At 37.1% G+C, this 21349-nt stretch overlaps 1 protein-coding gene across 1 annotated transcript; it reads right to left on the bottom strand.

The window, feature by feature from the left end:
• Positions 1-5468: 5468 nt before the first annotated feature.
• LOC108943682 (uncharacterized mitochondrial protein AtMg00820-like) lies at positions 5469-8773 on the bottom strand. Its single transcript, XM_018768022.1, has 2 exons — positions 8473-8773; positions 5469-5683 (listed from the first exon to the last, which is right to left on the bottom strand). Exons 1-2 carry the CDS (start codon positions 8771-8773, stop codon positions 5469-5471), a joined length of 516 nt encoding a protein of 171 aa, XP_018623538.1.
• Between the last annotated feature and the right edge of the window lie 12576 nt (positions 8774-21349).

Below are 21349 nucleotides of genomic sequence, written 5' to 3'. Positions count from 1 at the left end.
GTAAACAATAAAAATTATTGCAATTATTTACTGAATGGCATATGTACATAAAATACAAAAATAATCAATGCGTCCCACATCCTGTATGCTTTAATGCAGCTGTTGGCCTGAGGCGCATCCTATCCCGCCCGGCTATGCTATCAGGATCATCCTTATCACGTCACCTCTTTATCGGAGGATGCACTGCAGCATGATCGTTAGTAGGGCTGGCAGGCTCGGTAGAAGGGGTCGTCTGTCCAGTAGTAACCTACAAAATAATAAGATATTTTAGTATATGAAAATATATATTTGTAATATACGTGTTAAGTCACAAAAGTTTAAATTGTCTTACCATGGTCTCGTCGGGCTCTTGAATATAATCATCCGCCGCAGCCATGTGAGTATCACACAATGTGGCCTCCGTGACGGGTGAGGACGGAGCCTTAATAAAAAAAATATAAAGATATTTATGGCTAATCAATGAGATAAAATAAATTTAAATGTAATAGTAATACAAACATACCTGCGCCTGTGAAAGATCCCCAGCATCCCTCGATGATGAGCCATAACTCAGCCGGCGCCCAATATCCACATCTCGTGTTGGTCGATCATTAGATCAGGAAAATACAAATCCCGATCTTCTCACGTAATGCCCGTGCTCGTGATCAACAATTGAGCTGACAGGGTCACCTGCAAAGTCCCTGGAGTGAGCTGAAGCTGAAGACTGAACGACGGTATGCTGCTGTGAGAGTTGTTTTGCTCATGGAGGTCACCCGGTTGATCAACTCCAACATCCTCAACAGGTGCCTCAATGCCCCCTCGCTGGGGACCACCTCCTCATCGACCCCCACGACCTCGTGGGATACCCTTACCTTGTGGGGCATGCCTGCCACATCGACCACATTTTGGCCCCACCGGTGGCCCACGATGGTACTGCTCTGGCGCCACATACTCAGCCTCGTATCCTAATCGCCCATCATCTCGGGCTTGCCTTAACGTCCGGGAAGCCAAATCGGTAACCTGCCATCCATACTCGTGTAAAGTGGCTGCTCTCTCGCCGATATGCTGCTGCATCTGCAGTCCCAACTGGTGGAACACATGTAGGCCAATAACCTGCACAACATGTAAAATATAAATTATGAAATACTAGGTTAACGTTATAAGTAAGTATACCAAATAACATACCAGTGCCTCATGCCTCCCGGCGTATGGAACATACCGACCGCCAGCGCGATAAATGAGATTCCCGACGAAAAGTCGGGTAATGCTGCGGTACTAGCCCATATAATCATGCTCAGTCTCCGTCCAGTCAGGTGGAGGAGGGGCGGAATCAGGTCATGTCACTGGTCCCAAGTATCGAGCTGCGCCTCTAGCCATGCCATATATGTCTGGTCCACCCTGGAATGATCATCCCGCTGGTAATGTGTGATATGCCAGGCGGGCGATGGCGGTACAAGCTGCAGGCAACCAAACTGGCGAAGTACTCGCTCGATGGCATGATGCTCCACAATATCAAGGCACATCAACGGGACAGAAGAGCTCCACATAATTCGATCAGTTGAGCAATAATCGGGCAAACTAGCTTTTAGCTCGTCGCTGTATGGCCTCCAAATGAACTATTAAGTAACAACAGAAAATGTGAGTATATGCAACACATATGAAGCCAGGCCAAGTAAACTTAGCTATACATTTACCTGTGCGCCCTACAACAAATCCAACAAATCCCTGCACAAAGGGAGATTATGTCGAGCCTCATACTCTCGTCCATATCCCCGCCTATCAAGCCACCTCCTAGCTAGAGGGAGAAACAGAAATGGTGCACCCGGAGCTAATGGTTGTAGAGGTAGCTGCAACTGCAGGAACCGCTCCCAGGCCCAAACCTAACATACAAAGTGGACGTAAAATTTAAGGTATATTTTTACTAAGTATGTTATAATGAATAGAGTATTCGAATATGTTTTCACCTGTAGCAGCGACAAAGTTTCAACAACGTCACGCTGGGTGCCCATGCTCGCCCGGCACATCTTCTTGTACAAGTAGCCGAGAACAGCAACCCCCCAGTTGTACTGGGTAAATTATCTAGCCACTCAAGATGATAAAGAATTCTCAAGATGACTAGATTCCCCGAAGAGTTCGGGAACAAAACCCCTCCAAACATAATAAGTAGCAGCAACTTCGTGTACCGGTGAATATGAAGCTCCGGTGTATCGTCTGTGATGTCAAGGTGCAATGCCTCCAAATGCTGTCGGACAGTCGTCAACTGCAGACGACTGGACCCAACCAGTGCAGTCTCCTCCGGTGGCTGTAAATCGGTGAACCGCTGCAGCATGTCCAGGTACTGCAAACTTGTCTGCTATCTCATGGCATGCGGCAGAGCAACAGGGTGTCCATCAACGGGCAGCCCATACATGAACTCCACGCCCTGCAGCGTGATGGTGGCCTCGCCAATAGGCAAATAAAATGTGTGCGTCTCCAGTCGCCACCGCTCTATCAGGGCCGTGATCAACGACCAATCAAGCTGCAGCCGGCCGATCTCCACAATCCTATAAAAACCCGTATCCTGGAGGCGTCTGACTATACAGGGATGGAGAGAGTGGTCCCTGAGAAAGCCCCACATATCGTCTACTCTCCTGGTGCGGAACGTCTGGGCCAGTAACTGTCCCTCCCATATGTGGGACGACCTATGATCGCCATGTAACAACACTAGCTCCAGGCTGGCAGGTCCGGGATGCAAAGGCGGAACCTCCATATCGTCTACTGTAAATTAAACAAGATTAATTACATTATTTTACTTTAATATGTTAGTTTTATTATTTTATATGTTTGTTTGTAAATTAAATAATTATTTTTATAATTATACAAGATTTAATTATTAAATATTCATATATGGGTTCCGGGCTCAATATCCTGAATTCTTGTGTTCATGATGAGAAAATTTTCTCGATTTATCACTCAACATGTCCGTTATTTTAAATGTTAGTTTATTATTTATATGTTAGTTTAATATTTTATATGTTAGTTTTATTAATTTATTTGTTAGTTTTATTATTATATATTTTTATTTATGACTCACTTATTTTTTACTATAATAAAATTAAATAATTAATTTTTATAATTATACAAGATTCAATTAATAAATATTCACATATGGTTTTCAGGCTCGATATTTGAGGCCCAGTAGCACCAAGATATCCTGAATTCTTGTGTTCATGATGAGAAACTTTTCTCAATTTATCACTCAACATGTCTGTTATTTTAAATGTTAGTTTTATTAATTTATATGTTAGTTTTATTATTATATATTTTTGCTTATGACTCTCTTATTTTTTATTATAATAAAATTAATATTCGAAAAATATTGTTATTTTCTCATATTATTTTCTTACGATGATTGACTAGAATTGGACAGAGTTTATGTTTGAACTATCAGCTATTTTGATGTATTTTTGGGTATAATAGATACTTAAATGATTAATTTCAATAACTACAAGGATACTATGCTAAAGGGCATTACAATATACTATGCTAAAAGGGTACTACATTACAAATACAAGCACTACATTAGGCCACAAGATACCTCTAGAGGGAACTAAAGTAACAATTTATCTATTTTACTACTCTTTAAGCAAATAAATAATCTAAACTAGATAAAAATAATAAATAAATTTAATCATAAAACATTCACAAAAATACATATACCATAGTAAAAAGTAACTTATTAACATTTTTTTTAACAACTAATAATAATTTCTCTATTTTTACTAATTTTTTAGCACACTGATATCATAGTCCGGATAAAAATAACAAAATAGTTAAATAGCAAAACAATCACAAAACAACATAGAACACATTAAAAACAACTAATATGCATTTTTTATACGAGTTTCAACAAAAACTAAGTCGAAATCCCTTGATTTAAGGTTTTTGAAAAGTTGAAGATTTGACGATTTAGATCCGAAACGAGCAACACACAATGAGAGAACGCCTTAGCTTGGAAGTGAGACCGAGAATCTTTACTTTTTGTGGGACGGGTGGGGTCCACTCGAGGTTTTTTGGTCGTTAATGGGGGGACCGCCTTTTTTTAAGTTTTAATGGGGGGAGGAGTTCTGGTTTGGTGGGGAAGGGAAGGGGACGATTTATTATGTAGGTATAACACCGTTTATTAAGGCGCTATACTATAGCGCCTTAATAAACGGCGCTATACTTACCCGTCTTTTCAAATTCAAGTATAACGCCCTTTAAAAGGGCGCTATATGTATTTTGGTCACTAACTTTCTTTCCACCTATTTTTGTGTCTTGAATCTAAAAATGCATTATTTTGGTTCAGGACTCATCTCTTGTATACGTTGTACCGTAGTAGACAAGCAAAGTGATAAACTATAATAGGAGTAGTAAATTTTTAGGCTTTCTGTTGTTGCTTTAAATTTGCTCGTAGCTACATTATATTATTTTTGTTTTCTTCTTCAACACAACAACATTTTCTAATTGGGTTTCGAAAATTTTGCCTGGTGGAGTCTGTCGTCCTTTTGAGTTTTCTTCACTAAGTGAGTACCTCTATCATTGTTTTTGCTTTCCGGTAGAAACATACGTGTCCTGAACGGATATATATATATATATTGAGTTTATAGATTTTGGATTTTATATATTATTGAGTTATGGATAAATTATTTATACATATTAAGTGAATTTTTAATACAAATATAGGGTCTAAAATTTCCCACCTTTTCTTTGCTGATGATTTCACACTCTTTGCTAGAGCCAATAAGAAGAACTATGATGCTATCCTAGCAACCTTAGATGAGTTTAACATTGCCTCAGGCCAAAATGTTAACTTCCAGAAATTGATGTTATCTTTTCAACCAATTGTAAAGAGGATTGGGCTAATTAATAGCTGCAGTTCAATGCTAGGAATTAGGAAAAACAGTGATTTTGGTACCTAGATTTCCCAATTTTTTACAAAAGACCTACAAATGGAGATTATCAATTTATTATTGGTAGTTTGAATACTAGGTTGGCTGGCTGGAAAATAAAAGTGTTAAACATGGGCTGGCCATAAAACTTTGGCCAAAGCTAAGGGAAGCATCCCTATCCATGTGATGAATTATATAAAGTTACCCTCCCATCCAAAAGAACTTTATATGGGGCACAACAACTGAGAAAATGAAGTTGCACATGATCAAATGGGATATTATTACTAAATCAAAGAACACGGGGGCCTGGGCCTTCAACAAGCCCACATGAAAAACAAAGCTAGCCTGACTAGTATAGCTTGGAGATTATACAAGAACACTAATACAATGTGGGCTAGGGTCCTAATAGCGAAGCAATGTAGTGGTAACCAGGCTAGAGCTAAACCTAAGAGTAGGACTTGGCAATGTATTCAGGAAGGTTGGAAAGTCTATATCAAGGCCTCTAGATGAGTTGTTCATAAAGGGGATAGAGTCAACTTCCTTATTGACAACTGGATACCTAATATGCAGCCCCTTAACTCAATCCTCCATGGGCCTTGGCACATTTCTGATTTGACCACAAAGATTAGCTCCATATTCAGCAATGGGGAATGGAACTTTGATGTTGTCCACTACCCCATCCCTAGGGACATTAAGAGTGTTATTCACTCCACCTTCTTCCCTGTTTCTTGCAATTATAAGGATAAGCTTATCTGGAACCTCAATGAAAATGGCTTTTTTAGCTTCAAATCTGCCTACAACCTCATTAGTTCTGAGCTAAACCCCAGTATTAGCCATGATGATTCTTTTGGCTGGATTTGAAAGCTAAATGTCCCTAATAAGATAAAAATATTTCCACTGCCAAGCACCTAAACAACATAGGCTTAAATATAAACCCAATGTGTCATTTCTGCTCCTCTAGAGTGGAACGCATAAATTACATCTTCTTTGAGTGTACCAATGCTAGAGCATTCTGGCTGTCCCTAACCCTGAAGTGTACAAACCAGGTTGCCTATCCACACCTTGTGTTTTCAATGATTCACTAGGAGGAAACATGGCACAAGGTCAAGAACATGCAATTCAATAATGTTATCAACTGGAAATCCATCCTTCCTTTATGTTTTTGGAGCCTGTGGCTCACAAGAAGCAATAATCTTTTTGAGAAAAAGAAGAACTTTACCCCTGTTAAACAAACCATTGTCAGAGCTACTGAGTACTATCATGTAGTTGTCCACCACTAAAATAAAGGAGAAACTACTGCAGTTCACACTAAATGGGAGCCCCCACCTAATGGCTCTTATAAGCTAAACATTGATGGGGTTTCTTGCCCAAAATTAAGAGTAGAAGGGGCTGGGGGTGTCTTTAGGATTATCAGGGATGACTGGTTGCTAGGTTACACACGAGGCTTACCACATACCACCAGTATAGAGGCTGAACTCCAAGCACTATGGCAGGGCCTCTAAATAGCCCTTGATCACAATTTCACACCTCTACAAATCTGCATTGATTCTGAACAAGTTGTAAGGATGCTAAATGAGGAAAACCTATATTATAACTCTATTATCTTTGAATGCAGGTCATTCATGGAGCAACCGGGGAATCCAGCACTAGGACATAATTTTAGAGAGCTGAATCAGGTGGCGGACCTCCTCACAAAGGAAGGAGCAGCAATGAAATTGTTTGATAGGACAAAAATTTTGACAGCTCCTTCGGTGTTTGTAAACAAGGTCCTGTGGGCAGAATCCTAGGAACTAATTTTGTACGTAAAACCAGGGGGAATCCCTTTGTAATGCAAGACAATGACAATGCAACTCTCGAGAGCAGTAGCTCTCAAACAATGATGCAACCATTTTTATTATATTTATATATAATTATCTAGTTTACCAAAAGAAAAACACAAATATAGGATCTGATCCAAAATGTACTAGATTCTGCTGAACCCGTAAGTAGAGATATTGCTCACCATCTGTAAGGCGTACTACACAACCTCTAAAGTCAAGCAAACTGACCAAATAAGTATGAGAGGGAGGCATTCTCAACAAAAGAGTTGGCAAATTATTTTGTATGACAAAAAAGTAATAGTACTAACAGTAGAATGATTTTACTTTCTTAGCTTGAAACTGAAATACTTTGTGATGAATGATGAAGGCTAATGTATGCATAAATATGGGTAACAACCTTATATGGAGTCTAAATTGTAGTGGTCTCTCAACCACCTCTTGCTATAATAATGAGGATATACCTCAAAAAGATTTTATGTGGATTTAGAGATTACATTGTCCAAAAAAAAAAAAAAATCTTCATATGGAAATGCTACCACGATAGACTCCCATGTAGATCGCACCTATCAAAATAGGAATAAATAGAGATCTCTCGTGCCCAGTCTGTAGAAATGGTGATGAAACAATCCCTCACATCTTCTGGGAATGTATTATCGCAAAAATACTGTGGACCACCATCGGGATAATTAGCACATCATCACAAGTCTTAAATCACTGCATTGATTTAATCAAAAATGCTCAAAATACGCTGTCACATAAATACCTAGATCGGAACGATGTATTCCCATTTCCATTATGGCACATTTGGAAAATTAGAAATCAAAATTACCCTAATAATACGACCTGCCATATAGAGATGATTACTATCTTCAACCATGCTTTGGAATATATACAAGATGCTAACATATAAAGCAATGACCAATACCATCCACAAGGCAATCCGAGTAACATGGCACACACCTCCAAAGGGTTGGTTCAAGCTTAACATTGATGGGGCATTCAAAATCAACAAATGTGAAGGCGATATAGGAGGAGTAATAAAAACCAATATAGGTCAGTGGATTCTGGGCTTCACCAAGAAAATGAATGAACTATCCATCATCCATATGGAGCTCCAAGCACTCTACAGGGATTACATGTAATACTGGAGCACAAACTATTTCCAATGAAGATAGAAACAGACGTATCAGAGGTAATGAGTTTACTAGAAAATGATTACTCTACTTAAACCTAATTAATGATTGCAGGTAATTAATGCGGCATGTGAGCCGATGGGAAAAGTAATTATTGAAAGGGATACTGATTCTGAGTTTGAGAGGATAGAAGAACAATCGAAGATAGAGAGAGAAAACTATCTCTATATTACCTAACTAAAGAATATAAAAATAAAGTAATCAGTTATTATACTTGTACCCCTTCAGCTATTTATAATACTACTTTTACACCTTAACATATACATTTAATTAACTAACCAATCAACTATCCTTACAACTAACTCTGTACAACCACACCTGCTTATGTACAACATTTGCTGCTATGATCTATTTCAACATCCCCCCTCAAGTTAGGTGGTGAGAGAATGTTTATCATCCCCAACTTGTAAATCATTTCACTATGTAACTGCTTTCCAAGTGTCTTAGTCAGTATGTCTGCGATTTGGTTCCTGCTTGGGACATGTGTTATTTTATTTAATCGACCTTTGTTGTAACTTTTCTCTAATAAAGTGACAATCAATATTTATGTGTTTCATGCGATCATGATACATTGGGTTAGATGCAATTTGTAAGGCTTCTTGAACAATGTCCAATCATACTGAGCTGTAATAGCCACAATACTTCTGATAGTAACCATCTTAACTACATGGGAGAAGGTCTCATGGTAATCAAGACCCTCTTGCTGAGTAAATCTCTTGGCAAGAAGTCTTGCCTTATACTTTTCCATTGTCCTATCAGCTTTATACTTCACTTTAAAAATCCACTTACAACCAATTGGAGTTTTGTCTGCAGGCAAATCCACTAACTCCCAGGTGTTATTGTCAATGAGAGCATGAAGTTCAAGGTCCATAGCCTGAATCCAACTACTATCATTAACATCATGTTCAAAGGATTGAGGTTCAACAATATAAGAAAAAACAGTAAGACATGCCCTGTAAGAAGAAGATATGGTAGAATAATAGAGAAAAGAAGAAAGTGGATAAAGAGTATTGGAAGGGTTATTGTTAGGGACATAAATTATAAGCCAAATAGGAGGTTTAGAAATTTTGAGGGATCTCCTAAGACCATCAGTTGGTGGAGGAGAAGAGTGACGCAAAATAGGTGAAAAAGACTAAGAAGTAGAGGACAAGAGTAAGAGGTAAAGGGGAGGAGTTAGAGATAGGACTAGAAGGAATGACAGAGGGAGAAGATGAGGAAGGGAATACCTCAGGAGTGGAAGATGAAGGAGTATTTAAGCCAGGCATGGAAACTGCAGAAAATGTGTCATCAGTGGGAGAAAAAATAGATTTTGGAGAAAAAAGGTGAGTGGAATCAGAAGGAGGATGACACAAAAAAGTTGATTTAGGATGTTTGAAGGGAAACACATTCTCTTTGAAAGATACATCCCTACTGACAATGGAAAGGTTGTAAAGCTTGTAACCTTTCTGTGTCTCTGAGTATTACATGAAAATGGCAGGAATATCTCTAGAAGCAAATATTTCAAGGAGACGAGGAGTAGTAGCATAACATAGACAACCAAACACTTTGATGTGATTTCAAGTAAATGCCTATGTTTTCTTTCAGCCTCTCTATTTTGTTGTGGAGTGTGTACATAAAGAATCTGATGAACAATCCCAAGAGTGGTAAAGAGTGTTGAACTTTGTGAATTAAAAAATTCAAGACCATTGTCAGTTCTAATGACTTTAATAATGGTAGAAATTTGTGTTTTAACTAAAGTAAGAAAAGACTGGATCAAAAGAAAGACATCACTTTTCATTCTCATCAGATAAAGCATGTCATTCTAGAGTAGTTATCCACAATAGTAAGTACATTGTCTATATGGATCCACAATTTATATCCATTGTAAGTACATTGTCTATATGGATCACATACATTCATATGTGCAATATCAAAAGGGGATACCATATTCTTAACACTAGTAGGAAAGAGAAATCTAGTTTGTCTGGCTAAAGGAAAAACAGTACAAGACATAATGTCTTTATTCAACAATTGGTTCTTCAAGAAAAGTATTTTTTGTATGATTGTTATTGGTGCATGTAAAGTCTTTGATGCCAGATACTGCAGTGACTGGATTGCTTTGATGAAGAGTGAGGTGAATCTGAAACTGATGTGTGAAAGACTAGAGTAGAACTGTTAGGTGGAATATATGTACTGAGTACTGAAAAAGAAGATTGTTCAGATCCTTTGACTTGTGATAGCTTCTTGGTAGGTTGAAGCAGGTAGAGACCATCATTCTCTTTATCAACCCCCTCACATTGCTAGTGCTAAGGTCCTAAAAGATACAAAACTCAAGAAAGAATAAAGCACAACATTTTAACTCCTTGGTGAGCTTAAAGTCTGATATTAGTATGTATTAAAAGTTTGGAACATGCAACATATTATATAATGAAAGGTCATTTGGAAATGTTAAGGATCTTGTATGTGTTACTAAGGTTGTGTTCCCATCAGGCAGATGCACTTTATTAGAATTAGATTTAATAGTAGTAGATTTGGTTAAAAGATTCAGGCTAGAAATTATATGGTTTGAGGGTCCAGTGTTAATCACCCAAGAAGTACGTTCAGAACCTACAAGCAAACAAATATCAAAAAGTTCTTTTATACCTACTATATTAGCTCTTGCCTCTATAATAGTGGGCTCTTGGTTGATCAACTTCAAGAGTAGTTGATACTAATATGCAGTGAACATTGGCATGGTACTATGTGCTGATGTATTATTTGTTTCTGGTTCCTGGACATAGTTGACATTATTTGCTGATACTCCCCTGCGATTTCCTGAACCTTGTGGCCTGTCAAAGGTCCTTTTTATGTGAAATTTATGACCTGGAGGATATCCCACTAACATGTAGCAGTTCTTCTTCATATGCCCCTTCAAATGACAATAGTCACAGTACAATCCATTATTCTTCTTGAACCTAGTATTCTGTGTAAAAGCAATGTTGTTGGATCAGTCATATTCATTTGCTGAAATGTTGGGCTAAGTTGTGAAATCATGTTAGATTATGCTTTTTGGCTCTCATCTTGCATAATTATGTTGTAAGATTGATTAGGTGTAGGCACTGGTACAATCAATAACACTTGTCTCCTCGCTTGTGCATATGTTTTATTTAATCTCATCAAGAATTGTACTAACTTATGTTTTTCCATATGTTCGGCATACTTCTTATGTTTCTCACAAGCACAAGGTAGAGGTACCATTGACCAATACTCATCCCAAGCATTTTTCAGCTTTGAATAGTATTCTGAAACTAAAGTCGTCCCTTGGCTCATGGTGCAAATTTCACGTAGTAATTGATACACCCTAGTCGGATTTTTCTTATAAAAAATCTCTTTCTAATTCACCCAAACATTACGTGTGTTGGTCGAGTACATTAATCCATTTGCTAGTTCTTTTGATACATAATTAGTAATCCAAGACAACACGAATGTATTGTATCTTTCCCACTCATGTTCTAAGTCACCTTTGTAATGCTCTTTAAGACAATTGCCATCTACAAACCCTAATTTATTTTTCGTCAATAGTGCGACTCTCATTAAATTACTCCATGCAGTGTAGTTTTTAATTTCAATTAATTGTTGCGAAATTAAAATGCTACATGGTGTATCTGGCGGGTGCAAAATAGAGAGGATGACGGGGATGAATATCAGTAAATTTCTCTGAATTTCTTTTCTCCACTTCCATGATTCCTTGCGTCATTTTCGAATCAAATCTCTCAGCAATGGACACAATTAGAAAGAAGAACCTTTTTTGGGTCGTCATTACCAGTGAGATTTAGGGCAGAACAACCTCAATTATAGCAATTACAGAAATTAGGGTTTGCTTGAAATTAATTCTCTCAATTTTTCGAATTTTTAATCAATTGTGGTAGAGCACTACCAGCTATCCTCCGTTTCTCAAATTCTCAGCTCAAAAACGCCATGGATTCACAGCTCTGATACTATGTTGAAAGGGATATTGATTCTGAGTTTGAGAGGAAAGAAGAACAATCGAAGATAGAGAGAAAACTATCTCTGTATTACTTGACTGAAGAATATAAAAATGAAGTAATCAGTTATTACAGTTGTACCCCTTCAACTATTTATAATACTACTTCTACACCTCAACTTATACAATTAATTAACTAACCAATCAACTATCATCACAACTAACTATGTACAACTACACCTGCCTATGTACAATATTTACCGTGATGATCTATTTCAATAGTAATCCTCAAGCATAACTTCAGGCAAGGAAATAAAGTAGCGCATATTTTGGCTAAGGAAGCTCTACTGCAGTCCAACGTAAATAAGTTGTCTATCTTTGCCATCCCTCCAGAATCGGTGATGGAAAAGTATCAAAGGGACCCCGGAAGGTTTTTCTTGTGTAATATGTTTCGTCTAGTGTATGGACCAAGTTGCCTGCCCTTAGGTAATGACAATGGCTCAAAAGGCTGTAGCTTGTATGTAGGTGCCAATAACGGAATTATGGGTTGTAATATTCTAGGACACTAACTTTGGTTTGTTTTCGTGTGTGTACTCTCCTCTTGAAAGTCGTACGGATGAATAATATTTTTCGCAAGCAACAAAATTTATTTTGTGATCGTCACAAGATATATAAAACACACCTAAAAGATATTTATAGATAACTTCTCATAAAATATTTGTAATTTTAAGAAGTTACTTGCTACAACCAAAAGGTGATTGATTGTGTAAAATCTTTGTACATTGTCCATCTATATAAGTTAAATTCTTTTAGAAAATATTTTTAAAAAATGTCCATTATCTTTATATAATTGTCGCATTTGGTCCTGGTCAAACAAAAAGATATTTCTACTAACGAAAATGTACTAAACTTAACATAAGGACTTGGTCTAAATGAATTTTCCACCCAAGTAGGATTGCTCGAATGCAATAATTTTTGCTTAGACTCTGTATTTATATTAAAAATTTATTAAATATATATAAATATTTAATTGAATCCTGAGTTATGAGTTCGATGACAAGTTTAAAACTCAAAAATTTCAATTCCTGGCTTGGACTTTGCTTATAATTGTCCATAAGAAATTAATGGAGGAAGTGTAGCAACGCATATGTTGCTAGAAGAATCCAAACCGCCCCAAATCCAAAGCTAGTATGTATCAGCTGTCTCTGCTTCCCTCTTAGAGACATGAATTCAAAAACTGCCTATCTTTATCTTTGTGTGGCTGGGAGAGAAAGAGACACCGATTTTCAATTTTCAACGATCACAGATAAGTACTGGTATAGAACAGTGCTGAGACTTCTGATGACTTGCGATTGAAGAGAAAAGGTTACATCCATGCATCATATAGTGATAAACATGTGGATATGTAGTGTATACTTAGCTTAACTTGCAGATATGTGAGTTTGAGTGGTTCACAGAGGGTTCTGCAGCAGTCTCAACTCAGTCGAAGTCTGCACCGTCTTTTCTCCCTGCATGGCATGTAACTTCTATAATAATATTCCTTCAATAGAAAAGGTGGAACCGGGATTTCAACCTGAATTTTAGAACAAGACTAAGTGTTAATTAACAAGGTTTTAAAGATGATATGTATAAATATTTAATGAGTTTCTTAATATAAATATACTATTTGAATAAAAGTTACTAGTTTCGGGCGAATCCGTAAACTTTTGCCTCCGCCATTGCCTTCCTAATAGGACTAGATTGCCTTCCTAATAGGACTAGTTTGAGATAGATAGTATTGAAATATATATAACCAGCGTGAAATAATTACTACGGTATACTATACTCTACTTAAACTCTTTCCAAAAACGTTTGTCGGTCAAAGACGATTGTGTGACACACTTTCACTTCTGTTTTTTCTCTGTATGCCCCTAAACCTCGCATAAAACTTTCAATTTTTTATAAAAAAATAATAAACTATCACTAAACATTTTTGTCTCGAAAAAACTTTTCCAATAAAACCAAATTTCACTCTTAGCAGCCCAACCCTTATCCCGTCTCACCTCACTTTTTCTCCTTAGTTATGAGTTAAAGTTGAAATGAAATTGAAAAGATTATAGTACAAAATTGGTGCTACGAAAAAAACAATAAAGTTGCATAATTGAGGGCCTACTACCTGACATAGAAAGTTGATATATGGATACAAAGAGGTAAGACTTTTAAAGCAGTGGGACGGGCTATATGCTAGTTTTTGCATAATAGGAAAGTATGGCCTACTCACTTAGCTGGCTTTTATTTATAATGTCCTCGTCTTTTATCATATAGGAGTATCTTAAATTCAATCGAGCAATATTGTAGATGGATTTGATGGAAAAACTCTGGATACCAATATACCGCCGGTCTATACGTTTATAAACAATTACAAAGAGATAAAGGCATCTGATAGCACTAGATATATGGACTTAATTCTGCTTTAACTTTCGAGTAAATTAATATTTGCAATATTAACATACATTTTATTCAGTTCAATTAGCTAGTAATTGTTAATTTGAGTGCGGATTACTAAAGAACGTGGTTTATTACCTTACTCCTTACGCGTAAAGTAAAAATAAGCAGTAAAGTAAACACATCAATTTTTTACGTGGAAAATCACCCAGCTCAGAATGTACAAAAACCACGACCTACCACGTATGATTTTCAACTTCAACTTCATTAGAACAATGAGCCAAATGTATCGATTACAAATCTATAACTTAATACTCTCCGGTTCTTCTACTCCAACTATTTGATTTACAAGTTACTCTAACTTGCAAAACCAAACACTCACTCTAACTCACTGATTGTATATGACATTTTAATTACAACTCAATTTCCTAAAATACATTTACTAGACTGACTCAAGAAGAATACAATACTAGTACTTGACTTGAGTATATAAAATGTGGTTCTTCAGTTGATGTGTAAAAGGATAGTATTTTAAATTCCTTGGACTTCGAGATCTTTTAGGAGTCCTATGCATAGTCAGCTTCTCGTTTGATATGACTCCTACTGCTCCAAGGACTCCACAAGTCTTGGGACTCTTATCTCTCACTTATACTTGCGAATCTTCTTGGACAATAACCCTTATCATGTTTAGCAGTCTTGGGTAACTTTGAGATAAAGTTACTGTCTTGCAAAGACGTACAATCATCAACCTTGAGGAGCTGGTTCTTAGAGCAGTTAAGCAGTCGTTGAGGACCTGGTTCTTAGTATGTTTCATCTGAACAAACTTTGTTAATCATCAAAATCTCAATACTCAACAGTACTATTCAATGGTTTAACATTAGTGTTAAGTTTTAAGGTTTGAGTATACAGTTAACTTGCTATTGTAAGCGCGGGGTTTTTGAGTTGGTCGTGTCTATACCACAGTCTACATAGAAGGGGTGATATAGTTGAAACTCATCCACTCTTAATCTGCAGTATCGGATTCGAGCATTATAAATGAAAAATTTCTTGGTAAATAACGCGAATCCAAATTATTGGGGCTAGTGAGTTTGAAATATCGGATGAAAAAAATTGATCATGCATGTATGATGAATGGCTTGTCTCAAAAGGATTCACTTTGTTCAATTTCCAAACACCGGTTAGCTAATTTCCTCGTGTGTTTTGGACACTGATTAATCTAATTTTTTTATTATGAAACATTTACATTTGAAAATTTATAAAAAGGACATTAAGTATGTCAAAAGCAGAAAAAAAAGAGAGAATACACCATGCATAGAATGTGTTAAAGTACGAATGAAATCATTTAAGTTTTAAGAGGGCAGCTTCTTTACGGGGGCAACATATGCAAAAGTAAGCATGTTGGTTCCCGAGTCGCAAGTATACGTGGCCGTCAAGTAATAAAGTGATTCGAAAGTCAGATGTCGAACCCACATAGACTTAGATTAATCGTTAATTAAGTAAACTAAAATCAGTTTAGTGTCCAAGATAATAAAAAAAATATTATTTTTCTACTAAACTACTATTATAAAAATTAAACAAGTAATTAGCTAAATTAATTAGGAGCAAGCAATTATGGTTGGATTTTAATCAATGGAGATGAAGATTCCAGGGTTGTGGTTGGTTTGTTAATCCTATTGGGTTCGTAATTATATATGCTAATCCAAATTATCTATGATTGCTAGTTGACCAGATCGTTTATATAAATAGCATGCTTCCACAATACTATCCGTCTATCCACAATATATCAACCCTATATTCCTATGATATTGAATCTATCATGAATGAATAAAATACGATATTGAATTAAGCAAGACTGTTAGGTATATTCCTATCATAACCGCTAAATATTTTCCCGAGCCACGGGTTCAAAAACAAGCTCTCTAATTCTACTCTAATCTAAACACGGCTTTCCCAAGTATAGCATAGATAATAAATAGAACTCAATTGTTGGCTAAACAATTAAGCAACTATGCACATAATTAGAGAATCGATAACTCGAATTAACGGTAATGTAATTAATAAACTTTAATATTCATGACAACCACAATCCTAGAACGTGAAGTTTAGCTCCATATAGACATGATAGCAAAATAACAAATCATCCAAAAAACGTAAAGATTACTAAGTTTGATAGAAGAAAGATGAAATCTGATGAATTCCGGCCTCCACAGTGGCCCCGTACTCTCCCTTGGTCCTAAGTATGTTCTCTCCCTCAAAAGCATATTTCAGGATGTATTTATAGCGACTAGGGTTTGTATGGACCGAATTGGGCTTCTCCTAATTCGGATTGGAGAAGCTGATTTCGTCTGCTCCGGTCCCGGTCTGGCGCAGGAAACCTCGCTTTGTTGTCCGAGACTTTTCTGGTTTCTTCTGCCCCGGTCCTGGTTTAGCGAATTGAACCTCGCTTCGCTAAAGATTACTAAGTTTGATGGAAGAAAGATGAAATCTGATGAATTCCGGCCTCCACAGTGGCTTTGTGCTCTCCCTTGGTCCAAAGTATGTTCTCTCCCTCAAAAGCACGTTTTAGGATGTATTTATAACGACTAGGGTTTGTATGTACCAAATTTGGCTTCTCCTAATTCAGATCGGAGAAGCTGGTTTCGTTTGGTCCGGTCCCGGTTTGGCGAAGTGAACCTCGCTTTGCTGTCCGGGACTTTTCTGGTTTCTTCTGCTCCGGTCTCGATCTGGCTAAGTGAACCTCGCTTCGTGTTCAGAACCTGGGCACCAAACTTTTACTTCCTCCAAACTCTTCCGTTTTTACTTCAATTTGCATGCAAACTTTCCAAATCACTTTTAATTGACTCCTACACATATAAATACCGTTATTTAGCTCGAGTCACAAATATTCACACCACAGTTAACAAGATCGAGGCATAATGTAAGAAAAATTACATGCAAAAATATGAATTTTTAGCCAAACATCACCACCCCACACTTAAGCTCTCGATCGTCCTCGAGCAACATAAAACCCTGCTAACCAAATAATGCAACGCAAGACATCATACAACGGAGGAATATTTAGCAATTTAACATACTACGACTATGACCATGGTTGATACCAACAATTAAACCATTGCATACGCATTCATACCTTCCCCAACTTTCTCATGCCTGAAGAGTGGTAAATAATTTAAAACGCTCAAACAATCTGCCTATAACCACCCAACCTCAAAGACCGATTCATCGCCAATAAATACTCTCAACTTGTGCACTCACCCAATATGAGATATTTAATATAGTCAACTATCCATCATGGAATCATGTGCCTTACCAAAGAATAAGAGAGTATTCCATCCACACATTCAAATGTACATTCGAATATAATTTAAGGACATCACATACACGAGCAAAGAATCACCCACTCTCACAAAGAAATTCGTGTGCGACCCGTGGTCGTACCATAGGCTTGCCCGTAGTGTATATCTCTACTGATCTAAGCTTGCAAAGTTTAGGATCAATTAGGTCTTTACATATTGTAATGGAGGCAGAAGGACAGGTAGGATATATTTTGGTATAGTGACTAACCCTCCTAAACACTTTAATACACTACATTTAACTTTCAAGAGCACACTCTTCATGACCAACTCGAGCCATGCCATGAAACCATACGCAATTTAACCCTTTCTCTTTAAACACATCTATACATTTACTAGCCCAGATCAAGATGGATAGGAGATATATTTTCTATATATTTTTTTTTCTCTTTTTTCACTTTCTTTGCTTTTCTTTTTTTTCCAACACTCTCCATAAATTTAACTGTGCTCGGCTAATGATCTTTCAAAATGTATGCGCACTCTTTGGTCTTTTTATAGTTTCACTCAAAAGCTAACCCAACTCTCACCTTATTCTTCAGCAACTTAAGTGCTTTCGGAGGCAAAGATTCGACAAGGTTCAACTAAGAACAAAATGAGATTCGGCTTGTAATATGGGTGCCAAAGATAAGGTTTATAGGTTCAACTGGGCTATCTAACGAGACTTAATGATTTCTTCTTTGACTAACACACGAGGCAAGTTCTAGACTAACACATGATAGCACAACATACAATCAAGACCTCACATCACACAATGCACATGACCCATCCCGGACGGTTCCGTTCCAACTCTCAAGTCAAAGCAAGTAATCAAATAGTCAAGAAATATTAAGCAATAAAGCACTACATGAACAATGAGTCAAGAAACTCAGAGAGGGCGTCATAAACAAGATGTTCAATTTATCTAAGGCATCAATTTTCGTCAAAACATATTAGGGAAGTAATCTGCATGCTACGGCCTAACTATGCTAGCATCAAACAAGTCAAAAGGCATATAGGAGCAATCGAGTTTTCTTCCTTTTATTTAAAAAAAAAAAAATACCCGGTTCAAGATACATCCCGTGAAAAAGAACTGATGCCCAAAGAAAAATCAAGGAGGATTATTACCTACCTACAACTAACTAAAAAGAAAGATATTTTTTTTCTTGGATTTTGCATTGGACCTTAATCCCTCAAGAAAGCTGTCCAAGAGATCCATAGTCGGGAAAAGTCCAAAATATTTTTGATGTTTTTAAATTTTTTGTTTTTTTTTTCGATAAAAGCTACTAAAACTAGTGCTAAAATACTACACTACTAATTCTACTAACTAGGAAATAAAAATAAGAAGCTAAAAATTAAAGACAAGAAGTTAATGTTAATACAACTATACTACTATAATCTGACAGTCCCCCACCCCAATGCACAAATAAAGCGAAAACAATAATGAGGGTGGACGAGAAACTTCCTGAAAGGCCAAAGGTTTAAATAATCGCGGATTACAAGGTACTCAGACTTTCCCTAGGCATGGTCCTTTGTTCAGGCACCTCACACTCAGTTCTTACCATCTAGCTCACTTTTGCACTCTTCAAATGGCTTTGTTTCCTATACTTGTAATCCTACAAAATAAAAATAAACACTACAAAAAATATTACAAAAATATAAAATAAAATAAAGTAGTAAAGTTGGGTTGCCTCCCAACAAGCGCGTAATTTAATATCGCGGCACGACTTGAACTACTTTTTACCTCCACCTCGAACTTATGAATTAAGCCCACAATTTGGCGTCAAGCTTTTCTCTATGCTCTCGGGGTGGTGGGACAAATGTAATTGGGCCAAGTAACCAATTTCGCATTCTACACTTCTTGGCCTTCAGATGAAGTATGTAATTATGTCTCTCTGGCACGATAAATTCCAGAATGTAAGCACCTTATTCCTTGTCCGTTGGCTCCTCCAAAGGCTCGTATGACACAATTTTCATATCATCATCCAAATACAATATCGAAAAATACATGAAATGAGGACCAATACGCCCCAACTCTAGAATCACATTATCTTTAACATCCTCACTTTCACACGCACTAAAGTTATCAATAATAATATTATCCGCTTCCTCACTTGACTCTAATGCAATTTTCTCAACTTTCAGCATTATCAACAAAAACATGGTCGAATGATTGATTCTCCACTTTTAGCTCCTTAATTTGGCGTATAAACTCCTTTTCAACTTCACACAACTCATAACTATTTTGTTGGGCGTCAGGCGCATCAACTTTTGCATTCAATTGAGCTCCCAAGTCGTGAATAGCAGTGCCAAATTATTCGATCTCTTGTCCTAGTTCAGATCTTCCTTATATGAAGTGTTTCATCCCATCAGTAATTTTCTCACGCCGAGCCTCATATATTTCTAATCGTTTAGCTTGTTCCATTAGCCAAGTTTGGCTCAAAATCTCCACTTCTTCAAAATTTTCTTCTTGATAGAACTCGCTCTCTTTACCAAAGTCTTTTGCATTGGCCTTCATTCTGGTGATGGATGTACTCATTCTTTTTATAGCTTCCTTGATCTCATCCTGTTGCTCTGCTACTTAATTCAATATATCCCTAATACAGGCATCACGTTCGATATCCTGTACTTCTTGGAATTCTACTTCTTGCATCACAGATATGCCCTCAAATTCTTCTTCAACTTCATAAAACTCGTGACCACTATCCTCTACAATTGACTATTGGACCGTACAAGGCTCGACCATTTCACTCACTTTAGCCTCCATTCTCTTGATTGTTGCCTTGAGATTTTCAAAGTCTTTTCAGCGTTCAACAGTTTGTTCCACTAATTGCCTCAACAGGTCCATAGTCTGAGCATCATATTCTACATTCTCCACTTTGTTCCTATCAAACTCATAAAAATTATCAGAAACATCATAATAAGAGCTCGAAGAAGGATAAAAATAATTAAGACAACCATCCCAATGGCCATTTTGACCACCACACATATTACAAATATTTCACTCAAAGGATTGCGATTGTGCACCGAACTCGCTCCTGGAAATATGTCGACAATTTTTTCACTAGTGGGGTTTTCCACAATATGGACAAGGATCATCAAAGTAAGAATAACCATCATTCAAATAATTTTCATTCCAATATGCCATTTCAAAATAAGAAAAGAAAATACTAACTAAATAAGAAAATTAAAAACTTAAACATAAATCAATTAAAGCTTAACTGTCAAGACCCGGAATTCCAACCTCGGGGTCGTGATGGTGCCTAACATCCACTTTCTAGGCAAGCCGAGGTGAGATAGTTAAATAGCCAATTTTTAACAGTTTAAACAAAGTGATGATAAATAACGAGAGAGAGAAACTCCATCTAATTAAATATCAACATAAATCATGTATTAGTATCTACTCCCAAAGATCCGGAGTCACGAGTACACGGGCTACTAGAAGTTTTACAAACAGAGTCTGAATTAAATACAACCGTTTCGTATGAAATGAACGGCAAAAGAGGGAAGAGGAAGGGGACTCCAAGGTCTGCGGATGCCAGCAGATCTACCTCAAGTCTCCGTATGCAATAATCCGAGCTGACGCACCTCACGCACCACTGGGACCAATACCAAAATCTGCACAAGAAGTGCATAAGTGTAGTATGAGTACAACCGACCGAATATACTCCGTAAGTATCGAGCCTAACCTCGACGATGTAGTGACGAGGCTATGACAGGACACTCACGTAATTAAACTTGTACAAACATA

The sequence above is a fragment of the Nicotiana tomentosiformis genome, chromosome 2 (assembly GCF_000390325.3).
Source record: "Nicotiana tomentosiformis chromosome 2, ASM39032v3, whole genome shotgun sequence".
Classification (NCBI taxonomy): domain Eukaryota; kingdom Viridiplantae; phylum Streptophyta; class Magnoliopsida; order Solanales; family Solanaceae; genus Nicotiana; species Nicotiana tomentosiformis.
The sequence above is the reverse complement of the archived record's forward strand: the minus strand, read 5'-3'. Positions and strand labels throughout refer to the sequence as shown.